Source organism: Branchiostoma lanceolatum, chromosome 4 (genome assembly GCF_035083965.1).
Source record: "Branchiostoma lanceolatum isolate klBraLanc5 chromosome 4, klBraLanc5.hap2, whole genome shotgun sequence".
NCBI lineage: Eukaryota > Metazoa > Chordata > Leptocardii > Amphioxiformes > Branchiostomatidae > Branchiostoma > Branchiostoma lanceolatum.
The window spans coordinates 24,976,899-24,990,154 of record NC_089725.1 but is presented as its reverse complement, the minus strand read 5'-3'; the positions used below and the strand labels follow the sequence as shown (position 1 = coordinate 24,990,154).

At 45.2% G+C, this 13,256-nt stretch overlaps 2 protein-coding genes across 4 annotated transcripts; one reads left to right on the top strand and one right to left on the bottom strand.

Annotated features, from left to right (window-relative positions):
• Positions 1-1,011: 1,011 nt before the first annotated feature.
• Positions 1,012-9,940, top strand: LOC136433603 (uncharacterized). 3 transcript variants are annotated; one of them, XM_066425979.1, is made up of 4 exons: positions 1,012-1,211; positions 4,466-5,383; positions 7,767-7,931; positions 8,679-9,940. In XM_066425979.1, the coding sequence occupies exons 2-4, from the start codon at positions 4,586-4,588 to the stop codon at positions 9,132-9,134; spliced, it is 1,419 nt and encodes a 472-aa protein (XP_066282076.1). In that variant the 5' UTR covers positions 1,012-1,211; positions 4,466-4,585; the 3' UTR covers positions 9,135-9,940. The 3 variants fall into 3 exon arrangements, with proteins under 3 accessions (XP_066282076.1, XP_066282074.1, XP_066282075.1); XM_066425977.1 differs by lacking the exon at positions 1,012-1,211 and adding an exon at positions 1,265-1,518; XM_066425978.1 differs by lacking the exon at positions 1,012-1,211 and adding an exon at positions 1,882-2,235.
• On the bottom strand, positions 9,765-12,905 carry LOC136431990 (uncharacterized). Its single transcript, XM_066423000.1, has 5 exons — positions 12,776-12,905; positions 12,321-12,415; positions 11,476-11,538; positions 10,784-10,935; positions 9,765-10,390 (listed from the first exon to the last, which is right to left on the bottom strand). Exons 1-5 carry the CDS (start codon positions 12,903-12,905, stop codon positions 10,288-10,290), a joined length of 543 nt encoding a protein of 180 aa, XP_066279097.1. The 3' UTR covers positions 9,765-10,287.
• Positions 12,906-13,256: the final 351 nt, after the last annotated feature.

The following is a 13,256-nucleotide window of genomic DNA, read 5'->3' as shown; positions in this document are numbered from 1 at the left end:
TTTCAGTTACCCTTTCTGCTGGTGATACTGAACTTGGCAGAACATTTACACAAGTTAACTCTTCCCAATCATAAATTGTTAAGGGCTACAATACGAACAACAGTCTGAAGACCCAAAATCTCCATGAAATTTGGTTTTATATATGATGTGTTTTACTATGGAGGCATAGATTTTCCTCATTACCAGCTGTTGGGACCTGGGGAATTCTTGTCCTAGATTTGAGACTAACAGATGTGACAGGTGTGACCTCCAACCACATGCCTAGAATGGAGGTGTAGATATTCCTCATTACTTATGCAAATTCAGTCCCAATTTGCATAATTTGCACTTCAGTTTGTACATCCCTGTCCAACCTGCCTGCATTCCAAATAACATGAAAATCTGTTGTTCCTTTCTTCAGTTATTCTCCTTTGAAGATTATCATAAATACGCCATTGCAGTTCCAGTGACACATACCAGGGGGCCCAAAATCGACCTTGACCTTTCTCCTCCCAACACCTACCCACATACCAAATACCATTACAATCCATCTACACGTTCTTCAGTTATGCTGACTTTAAGCATACGGTGACACAAACATACACACACGCACACACACACGCAAACGCACGCAAAACAATATCCCCATGAAAAAGTCTTTTTTCATGGAGATAACTACAGAGGAGTCCAGAAGGTCACTTCTCTTACAATATGTCATGATTATTTAGGTAAAAGGCCATGCACTATACTTCGAGGAACCGCTCATGCCTGATGCTTAGTAAAGTAGCGCCACCTGGTGACGATACTGCAGAATGCAGATTAGTGTACGTGTGCACCCAGCCAATCAGAATTGCGAAGTCAGCAAATGTCACACAACAGGTGCATGGCTTGAATGTGTTGTTATACTACAGTATTTGATCATAAACAAGTGTTTGATTGTCCAGGCTTGGGACTCGATGACCTCGAGTTCTATCTCAGTGTGCCATAAGTACGGTTGCTTCACTAAGTTGAGTTCACTCCGATGTATGATCGTGCGGAAGCTGCAGAAAGGTAATGTACCTCGCCAGGAGCCAGTGAGGTACAGAGCCATCCGGTTGGCTGAATTTCGTTACCACCACTGACACAAGAAGACTGGAATTTAGCACAACCACCAACCTCACGCGATGTTTTTACATGCTCTGTCGCAAAAATACAAGCCGAAGACTTGGAGCAGTGACCAGGTCTGTAACGTGGTAAGTGGCGAGCTCCAACGTTTCTTTGTAAAATGTAAATAAACCAAACTATTTGTTGTGTCCATTTTTCCATAGAAAACGTAGCCAACAGGTAAGGCGAGCAGCTTAGACTTAGAGGCTCCCATGTCGTGCGACGCATGTGCCCAAAACTTCTTTTTGCAGAAGTGCGGTCTGACTGGATAGACGCAGCCGTCACGGTACGTAGCAACAGGTATACAACATACAATAACACATGACCGAGTGTTCACTCGCAGGAAATCTGCTGATACGGACGGAGCAACAGCAACAACAGAGCTCTGTTGAACAGGTAAACAATGGCCACTTCTCATTCATGATCAAAGCAGCTGAACTAACGCCTAAATGTGAAACTTTGCAATTGTATGTATATTTCTTTCTTGAATTTTCCTGTACAATATTCCAGTGCTGTCCCAGCATCCCAAGTATACACAGGCCTGGGTAGAAAGTCTCTTTTTGTTGTGAAGTACAAAAGGCAGTAGATATGTCCCTGTAGCTCAACTGGAAGCAGCCTCATAGCTGAGCTCCTGGTTCCATTAAGTTGGGAAATCCTGGGAACTTCGGGGCATCTAAAGTTGCTTGCCCCTGTCTTTCAGAACTTACTACGGGGACGTAAAATGAGGGTCCCGTGTTCGAGGAGGTGCCCCGCTCCCTGTAAAAATGTACCCTGCTACAGAAACGGCAGTGAAAACTGCTGACCCATGTGCCACAAGGCACTACAAGGTGAACAACAACAGCAACAAAAGGCAGTGATCCATCGCGGAGACTCTAGTTGTGTAAACTAGCGGAGGAAAACAGTGTCTACACTGTGAACAAGTGGCTCCCTTCCCTACATTGATATCGGGTGTACGAAGAACTAGTTTGAGCCCTCCGCTTGCAAGCGCTGACGCTGTGCTGTGCCCCATTTACGGCTGATGACAACTCATGTGAAATAACTACCTGAACCACCTGGAGATGAGGCATGTGAACAACAATGTCGCCTGTCAGATGTCACAAAGCGACCAGAAAGGTGAGTATACTGTTGTACACCTGCGAGCCCCAGTCGTCATAGCAAATACTAGTAACATGTATATCAAGGACGAACTGTACATTCAGTGGTGTAGTTCGCTAACTATGATGGGTTAGAGGGCTGTCAGAAAAGCCGGTCGGAAAACTTCACGATCATCCACCCGACGTCTGCTTGGAGATTAATGACAGCCCAGCAATTGTCTTTTGTGACAAACGGTGACAAACCATGCGAAGCACTTAGTCGACCTCTCCGGTGGGTAACAACACACCGAGTTATTTACTGTGACACCCAAACTGACACGTTCCACTGATTTTTTTGACGCTCAAATTTCCTCAAACAACATCGTCAAGTTCGTACAGCGATTTAAAACATATCATCATATAGTCAGTTGGCTATTGTAACATAACATTCAACAGATAAGACTCATGTTAACTAAATAATTTGCGGCACTCTACACTATCATGACCATACATAACGTTACATATCGCCAGCAGTGTTTGGGATACGTGAATCCAACTATACAGATGATTGAAAAAAAAAGATTCAGTGAAGTTGTTGTTAGGATGCAGCATTCATCTTGTTGCAGAGAGACCATTTGCAAGACTATTGTGATTGGGTATTTGAATTGTGTTTCGTGTTCTAAATACCCTTAAACCGACAACAGCCATGTGCTTCCGCCTTGCAGATTAAATACAGTATGTGTCTTAACGCGACAAGAGGCATATTGTGTCGGTATGGACTATCAGGAAAACCCCACAATAAGCTCAGCCACTGAGCGATCATACACAATCGCAGCCAGGTTTCCTCCCACATAGCTTTGACCGCTTCAAACAAAGACTGCCATGGGGGGAAGATGCGGACGCAGCAGACTAGGCTTATGGTCTTATTCCAGCCGACAGGGCCCTTTCATTCCCAAATAGGTCCTTTCCTCATCCCCTCCCCACCTGTATGTCCGGTAACTCAATCTCCACGTGTACGTCATACCGTAGATATACCTGCCGACCTCATGACCTTACGTCTATCAACCTTTATCCATTTAAGAGTCGGTTTCCTTGGAGATGAGGAAGATCGCTGTTTGTAATCACAGGTGGGTGCAACACTACTGATGGGAGGTGCCGGGGGTGAACGTTCTTTTGGACGCAAGGCGATAGCTGACACATTTCCTAGTCTTTCTGATACATTTCTTGCATGACTGTGAGCGACTGTCAATCACATATTTTGGGCACCCCAGAGAAGACGAAGTACTGAGTTAAGTACTCCCACCCCCGCATCAGTAATGGCAATGGGTTTCTCTAGTTGACAAACCCTCTTTTCAGTGGTCTAAATAACCCGTATCCTTTCCAAAAGGGTAGGGCATGTACGTGTATTTGTAAAGAATGCTAATTGCCGATGTACCTCATGTGTTGTGAATATAACTATACATAGGCCGCCTAGCAACGTGTTACGTTAACGTTCTGACAGTGCAGGTGTGTAGACTATAGAGGTGTGTGAGGTGACCTTTAACACTAGTAATGATTGTTATTTTGATGGTAGCTCCCCGCGAGGATCCTCTTCATTTCATGTATGAAGTGAACTGACAGGAATGCGTTGAGACGCAGCTAGATGAACGAGTAGAAACCAAAAGGACACAACCAACAGCAACAGAAGAGACACTAGTGAGTGACAGATACGGGAAAATGTACTGAACCAAATTTGCCATCGATCGTATTCCTATATCCAATTGATTCTTTCATTGTCTTTTTCCCTTCTCCCTTTTTCCTATCCCGAAAAATTTTGGATATTTTGGCACACCATTTTTGGACTGATAAACCATTGAGAAGTCAACATAGATCGATGCAAAAGGCAAAGTTTTCCGTCCGTCGTGTGTTGACTGTGGATCTAATTGTTCTCTCCACGTTTTAATGTAAAACACTGGTTCGTGCCGACCGCACACGCACCGTAGCCACTGTTTGGTCATGTGATTATCTGCCGTGGTAAGAGACGGTACCCTTAAGAAAGTTTGTTTTGGCAACCGATTACATCGCCAAAAACAACCTGGGGGGACCACGAGATTGTGAAAGAGAAGTCAGCCAGAAAGTACATTGGGCACGGCTTAATTGAAATGCCAAGAAGAGAACTAACTACAGTACAGCTCAGTCTATTTGGTTAACTCCTGGTGTCTGTCCCGCCTTGTGTCACTTCAGGCGATGCCAATCCCGAACTCACTGGACCGGCTTGTTTTGTCCTGCAGATTATGACGAGTTGCGCGGAGGTCTGACAAAGTTTGCGCATACCTGAGGAACAGAGCAGGACTACACTTCGTACCTTGGGTGGGAACAGTTAGTCTTCACTGGTAGACTGTTACATAGACATGGGGAACTGCTGCTCCAACTACACCGGCATGTGGCGGGCCCTTCGAGAGGGCAACTACTCTATAAAGGAGATCAACTATGGCGGAGCGGACGCCACAGTGCTCCGGACGAACATCGGGGTACCTGTCGTCAGTCTGCTGGACCAAACCAACATTCGGTACGTGTTTGACATGGACCTAGTGGAGAAGGTGCCCTTCACACTCGGTAACACGGTGCTACGCCCGGCGGTCCTGGGCGGACACTGTCCGGGTATGTTGTCAAACGGAGTTGAGCACGTCAGACGGAAGAAGTTCGCCATGGCGGTGATCCAGAGGAGCCTGACCAACAGTCTGTTCTCCACGGTGGTGGAACATCTTCACGCGCATACGTCGATGTGGGCCACGGTCGGACACAACATCTACGACTTCGAAGACCGCGTGAACAGGTTCTGCGCGGACGTGGTGTCGAAGATCGTCCTGGGCACCACGCTGCCGTACGACTCCGTGCGAGCCTGGCAGAATGGGCTGCAGTCCCACAGACCGCGGGTGCCGACTGTGAGCCGGTTCCGAGCCAAGTCTCATGCGTTACGAGCCCTGCCCGTACTCCTCAGGAACATCAGAAACGCGCCAGCCTATGAGGAGATAATCCAGCTGGGGAAGACGTGCGGCCTGACGGAGGAGGAGGCGACCCATGAGGTCCTGTACACGATCGTGGGCCATGCCCTGCCGCAGGTGCAGAACCCGCTCCTCTCCTGCCTCGCCGCCTATGCCGCTATGCCGGACCTAGACAGACGACAGATGTGGGAGGAGATGAACAAGGTAATTATCAATCAATAAATCACACCTTGTAATGTCTCTAACACCGGCTGTATCTAACACTTGTACTGTACTGGTAACCTAGCAACAAGAGCCTACAACATTTTCTCTTGCACTTTCCCGTTTCGTCTCTACACAATAAAGCTTCCCTGGGGCTGGTGGAAGTGTAGTGGACAATAATTTCGTCATGCAGGTGAATTCTCATTAACAAGTGTTACAGTCTTAAATTGGGTCAGATTAAAGCTGATTTCCTAAGACAGCACCTCCTTTGTAGTACGTTCGCTGAGTAGGCCCTAGGCTACTGACTTGCGATGAATGGCGACAAAAGTACCGAAAGCTAGCCGTTCGAGGGTGGATCAGCACTAAGTATTTGTTGATTCTTGCACCAAACGTTGACTGCGAAAAGAGACGGAAAATTTTGCGGAAGACTATGAATGCTTCCATATTGTATGGATTCTCAGTGTCAGGGACGAACAGGTACTCTTTTGGTCTGCTCCCAGTTGCAAAGTTGAGACTAGAAACGCGTATAATCCCGACTCCAGGCGTATTGTTCATGCTGTCAGTAAAGCTGATGGATAAGATAAGATCGCTACTTCTTCTCACAGTGTAGATAACACGTCCCATTGCGGGATAGTTTTGCGCTGTCTGAGAGAAGACAACGGTATAACAACGTTAACGATTAGAGATGATTCGGACGCTTGGGCAGGAACGAGGCCTATCTCCCAGTGATACGTTCAGAAAAAATTACTACTTTGGCACCATGACATGCGTTTAATTGATTGGTCGATCATTTAATCCTATGTACGTCAATGGAACCGATTACATGGGTCTTTGATGCAATTTTCTTAAGTAATCATGAATAAACCACATTCACTGAAAACGACAATAGGAAGGTGTGGTACACTAGTACCTCCTTGGGTATACAAACAATACCCTGATCCAATCTCTGGATCTTCTGAACTAGCTGGTCACCGCCCAAATCTATTCCTACAATTTACTTTCACGACAGCTGTACGTTAGAAAAATCTCCACCATCTTGCTATTATCGGACAGGTTGTATGATTTGCAAGCCAACCGTAATCCCCAAAGCATCGAGTGACCATTATTACAGTAGCCAAAAATAGCATGGAATGACAACAAACAGTCCTTATCGGAACGCGGAATTTCGAATTAGGCCGGTGACTTACTAGTAACTCGTAAGTTACCAACGAAAGAAGCTAGAGTTGAATTGGTGATGTCATCGCTAGGCTACAGTACAATGCAGCAGCAAAGATGTATCACTATGAAGACAATTCATCTTAATTGTATAGCCTTCGGTACACAAGACATGTGGTAGAGAGTCTTAATCTCCAAGCAGATCTATCTGTGGCATGGCAGTATCAAAAGAACCAACCTGTTCCAAAAGTCACCACTGAGCCGATCTATCGGTGGCAAGGCAGTATCAAAAGGGCCAACGAGTATGTGGCTTTTGGTACAGGTTGGCCCTTTTGATACTGCCTTGCCATCGATAGATCTGCTTGGAGATTATAGTCTTACAACCTACCACATTCAGAGTCAGCCACCGTGGCGCGTGCCACCGGTCACTACCTCCCCGGCATGCGACCCTGCCCACTGACATGTCAGTCGGGTCGGCGTCCAACTCAAGCACGACGACTTTGCGTGCGGAGGCAAACATGGCAGCCTAATCTTCAGGCAGTTGTAGGTACTCTCCAAGCAGAGTATGGGTTTCGACTGGTTTATGAAGTGTTTTAGGCGTTTTTGTCGGGCTTTCTACCATGTCTACATTGTCTTTTTTTTTCAAAAAAAAAAGACGACAAAGTAGAAAGCCCGACAAAAACGCATAAAACACGTCAAAAACCAGCCGAAACCCATGCTCTGCTTGGAGAGTAGTTGTAGGAAGGTAAAATCGTAATGTTTCCCAAGCTCCCTGTTTCGTGGACTCGGGAAAATGAGAAACATAGCGATTTTGCCTTTCTGCATCTGTTTGGGGATTAATGGCAGCCCTTATTATTATTAAGGCCCACTTTACACTTGTTGCCATCGTTGTGATGTCATGAAAGTGGTCTTCCCTTATAAAACGTTACCGACATGTTATGACTGGTCCCATCTATGGCCGTGCTAGTGTCTGGATACCTGATAAAGACACCGTGTGTTTCAAGAAGTCATGTCGCCCGGAGATAAACTAGATGACGAGCCTGTCCATTGCATTGTATATTGTATATTGTACAAGGACATTTGCAATTGAGTCACCAATATTGAAAGTAACCAGTAGAATGACAATTATATGGTAATTTGTCACCTTTCAACCTTTCCTTTCTATGACGGTTAGTATCTTTTTCACTGTGGCTGCCTGTGCATTTGCTGATGGCTGTACCATATTTGACAGGTTCTACATAATGTTGGCACGTTCACCGAGGCCGTGCTGGACTCCATGAAGTGCGTGGAGAGTTTTATCCTGGAGGTGCTGAGGCTCCGGCCGCCCATGGAGTTTTTCTTCGGCCGGGCGCGCAAGGACTTCGTCGTCAAGACACGCGACAGGGAGGCCTTTCAGGTAAAGCACCTATCTCCCTGGGCGGAAACTTGTCAGTGGCGACTAGTTGCAAATGACATTCGCAAACTTGTTTCGCACAGTTGCCAAGTTGTTTCCACGCGGTTTCCCATGAACACCAATTCGGGAAACTTGCCGAAAACTTTCAAAGTCGTCGCCACTTTTATTCGTCAACACGTTTCCACCCAATGAGATAGGGGCTTGATATGATGCATGACATAGGCTCCACCTATCCTTACATTTACAGCTGTCTTAAGAAGAGAGAAGAAGTTGAACCTACTCATTAGACATTGTAGTAAGATACCAAGTTCTTATACCACTATAATTGTACTCAAAACTGTTTAATCACAGTGACCTGAACTTAGTTCGTGAGAGCACGAACGAACAATAAAGGTATTTCCTTCATTCTATGATCCTTGTATATGGTGGAGGTGTTCTATGTTTCACAAGTTCGATACTTAATTAGAAAATCTTCACTAGTATTCCAGGACCTCTCTTCAAAAACAAAGAAACACCATTTACGGAATCGCATTTGCGTTAAGTTGAAAGTCAAGAACACTTTCTAGTAGAAATATGTAGTTCTAGCTATAGATCTTATGATTTGTTTATTCACGATTTCTTTGCAGAATTTACCACACATGTGGATGTGGTGAAAGAACATGTGTATCACCTTACTGGCTCTCACCTCGGCATAGCATACAATAAAAAAAGATGATGTGAATTTTACACATTTACCGTCCGTGCCACCAGGTGCACGAGGGTGAGGTGGTGTGCGGCAGTGCCTTCTGGGCCGGGCGGGACCCCACGTCCTTCCGGGTCCCCATCATGTTCCGGCGGAACCGCTTCGCGTGTCCCGGCAGCGAGGCCCTCCGAGGCTCCCTCATCTTCGGGCGGGGTCCGCTCTCGTTCCTGCCGAGCACCGAGAACCACCAGTGCCCCGGCCTGGAGCTCGCCATGGGCGTCCTGAAACCGTCCATGGCCTGGCTGCTGATGTTCTGTAAGTGGAAGCTGACGGAAGAGCCGAAGTGGAGCGGGAAGAAACGGTCGCGCTGCGGCAAACCCGACAACCCCATGGGAATGGTCACGTTCAAGTACTACCCCACGGACGTCGCCAACTATTACCCGCTACCTGGCGTCACTCCGTCCAACAAAAAGGACAAAGACAATTCTCCTAACGTATCATCTTATGTGTCGTCCATACTTTGAAACATCAACGACGTCACTATAGAGACTGTTCTAATTTAGGAAACGTCGGATAAGATCATGTAAATATTTCATTGTTCCGACCACTCGTATCGTCTTGTCGATTTTCCTATGAATCAAAAAAAATTCTCACACATAAGCCAAGGGCAGAAGAAAATGCTGAATATTTCGAAGATTTTTGGCAAAGATTACTACCATAGGTGCCGACAATCAATTGAATGTGTGAAACGAGTACGCTACAGTACTCAGTACTTTTATTCACCCTATAAACAATGAAATAAGACAGTGATCTAAGCTTAGCAACTAATTCGCATCCAATGTAAGGCACGGGAAGCCCACTGAGGACTACATTGACATATTGCTCTTGAGATAGTAAAACGCTAACGCCTCAATTTTTAACTGGCTTTGCATTTTACAACTCTGTACAAAGTTTTAACATTGACGGAGTCCAGTGGAGATTTCAGAAAGGATCACCTATAATCATGATGATAAACGTTATGCATGCTGTAACAATGTCACTGTCAAAAAAGTGGCAAGATCTTCAATGTATGGATTTCTGTCTGAATGTTTTGAAACATCGATCTTTAAATCCGTTCATTGGCATGTTTGATTGTCGTTGAATTAGGACCAATATTCATTGTACAACATTAATTTGGTTGCTGATCAGGACTTGTACAGCTATATGTATTATTTGTATATAAACAGATGTATGTACATGGACGTAATTGCTATGTAGTGTACAAGCTAAGGCCGTGGAAGAAACCTTGCTCTTAGCTAAGATTCCATGAAATATATCAAAAGTGTGCGAATCCACCGTTTGTGCCTGAAAGTTCTTTTTCTTCCTAATACGTTCTTTTCCGTCCCAGTATCTCCAACTTGGGGGCCTCATGCCAACAAATAGACTACGTATACTCCTACCCTCTTTGCACTGATATGAATATATCTTTGTGTCGTATCGAGGTATCATCCGACATTCAGGATCCAGCTCCAGATTTCTCATTGTGAATCAACTGCATTCATGTGGAATAATTATTTCACGACAGTCTCACGGACAGTGTCTGTTAGCCTGGTATTCAAACCTATCATAGCTGCCGAGTCTCTTTCGTCCTCACCGGGCCGTATCTGCGGCTACCAGCTGCAGGCTAGTGCGTGTGGATCACTGGTCCGTTCCCATGCCGTACGTGTCCTCAAACAACAGCCGCTCCTGTTCCTGGGAGATGCGACACATCAGCACACAGCTCCCAGCCGTCAGGCAGAACCTGTGGTAGACAGGGACGAGATATACCGAAACCAAATGTCACACGACAGGGGCCCAAAATCAACCAACATCTATCCACATACCAAATAATACATCATTACAATTAATCCAGAAGTTATGCTGATCACATATATCCACAATAAACACACACACACGCACACATACACACACATACATACATACGCACAAACAAACAAACAAACAGACACACAAACACACAAACAGACACACACAAGCAGACCAAAAACAATGCCACAATTTTTCATGAGGTAATGATAGTCGAGGTGATATTTGATCGCTACCCTGGCAATGGGAGGGGACTCAAGCTAACATTACTGGCATCCAGGCTACAAAAGGACTTCTTCCAAAGGTGCACAGGGGTTTAATAACTGACCCTATTGCAGCCAGCAGGAGGCAGGTGTACTCTATGGCCTCAGACAAGGGCACCTGCGACCCGTCATGGTACTGCAGCCACCGCCGCATGGTGTCGATATCCACGATGGCGGCGATGATAGAGGTGACGGCGAACATGTCGTACATGCAGATCTGGGAAGAGTGAGGCGTGGGGAACAGATCGACAATGACTGAGTTTTATTTGAAAATCCTTGCCCGTGGATTGTAGTCTGGGTGGTGAACTGCTAGCTACGGCATGTAGTGTAAGCCTTTTGGGTTTGACCCCTTTTTTGACAAGAGTAGAAGACGAAGTGTTTTTGGAACGAGTGAGTTTCGTGAAAGGTTGTATTTTTCCTTTCGTCAGTATATCTAAACGTTAGGAAATTGCGATGAGTTTTGGTGGCTTATCTAAAAAAAAGGAGCATCTTTCGCACGTTAAAATACGCAAAGCCCTTTGCAGTTCCATTGAATTAGCCACAACAAATAGATAAATGCTAAATCAAATATATTACGTAATAAAAGTGGTTACTCAAGCTTTAAACAAAGTTCCCCATTAGGTGGCTTCTTCATAATGACAGAAACATCTGCCACAGAAGAGCTCTGGGCAAACGACTTTGATCTTGCATCAAAAACGCGGACTACACAAAGGTAAGTTACGTCAAGGGCAACTGGAGGAACTTTACATGACCTTACCATACAGCCGGTCGCTCTCCTTGTGCATGCGCAGACGATCTCAAACAGGCCTGCCAAGAACATCTGGAGTAGAACAGAATAGATTTAAGAGTGTACGTGCTGCAACACAAATGTTGAATATAGACACAAAACACAAACCCTGTGTATAGGAATTAACGGGACAACGTCCTCAGTGGTGTTGAGGGGGCATTTCTGCAAGACTAACGTTTTTTTTACTAAATTTATCCCACCGATAATCTTTTCCCAAGAGTTTAGAGTTTATACCTAAATATAAAGGTAGAAGGAAGTAAGCCTATTAACTGATTGTCTTCTGGGATTGGCTAATGTATACCCATCAAAAGATTATAGATCAATAAACAGTGTGTGGGAACGTCTTAATCCCATGTGCATGCTCTAATTCTTAACTCAAAAAAGAGTTCAATATACACAATCAACATCGCTATAAACCTATTTGCTTGGTATGACAACGTAACAAGGCTGATGTAAACAAGACAGAAGTAGAACGGAAAGATGAAATAGAATTAATTTGGACAAATAGAATTGATTGGGACAGAACAGATGTAAAGGTTTGTCCGGATGCCCCAATTTGCCGTCTGTTTATTGTCCACTGAATCAAACTACCTGTTTCTCTCTGATAAACATCGAAATAAAACCTGGAACTAGTGCAAAAAAATCGTGAGTTGAGGGGCTTGTGTGGAAATGGAAAATAGCTGCACCGGGTGGAGCGTTTCCGCAAGAATGAAATGAAATGAAAGTGATCTGTATACAGGGATCATTGACGAGAAAAATTAAGAGTAAGTAGCAGGACAATGCGTAAGCTGTGGACCGTCGTTCTTCTGACTCACCGCGACGCCGAAAGTCATGTTGCACCCGCTCAGGTAGGAGATGACTCCTCCTTCCTCGGACAGGATCACCAGACTCAAGGCGAGGACCACAAGACCTGGACACAGCACAGAACAACTATGAGTATGACACCCTCCAGAAACTGTGGCAGGATTGTGGCACTGAAGTCTTCGTAAATGTTGCAGAATTTTAATGTATTCAAAAGTATTTATATACACCACGCAGATACTCAGACAAGGCCAGGATACAATGTAGGAGCATCCTCACTGGATAGCTTTAGACAACGATTGCAGTCAGATGTACAAAGGTTAGGCGTGGCAGGTGTAATATAAACAGCTACTGTCGCGCCGCGTGGATGCGAAGCTGGTGTGTTACCTCAAAGGGCGGTTATACCGGATATACAGATACAGGTCGACTACTTTGAAAAAGAAACAAAAATGATGTAAACGGAACTCACCTATGACCATGCTGACGCTAGCCAGGATACTGACCCCAACAGTTACCAGTCGCATCTCCCTCTGATGTTGTTTGCCCTCTTCTTCCCCGTTATCCATCAAAATCGCGCGCGTCGACTGGTAGAACGACATTATAGTACCCGGAGTTCAATGGCAACAAATACAAAAAAAATGAGTAACGGTCAAGAAAGTCTTGTTTCGTTGAAGTCTCGCTGGTTTGAACCACACACCACCGTGACAGAACAAGAGATATCTTCATACACCCGGTTAAAGTTAGTACATCGTGCGTTACGCACGTACGATGATGGTTCGAAAGTGTCCCAAAATTTAGCTCATACGGAACTCTATTTTCTCACTAGCCCAACAAAACCGCTGTCAGTCCCGTCTCTCTCTCTTTTTCCAATGTCACTCATCCCGATGATGTCATTGCAGGTTGTTTTTAACCTAGCCTCCGTTGCAGACCATTGCCGGATGTTTTGTTTT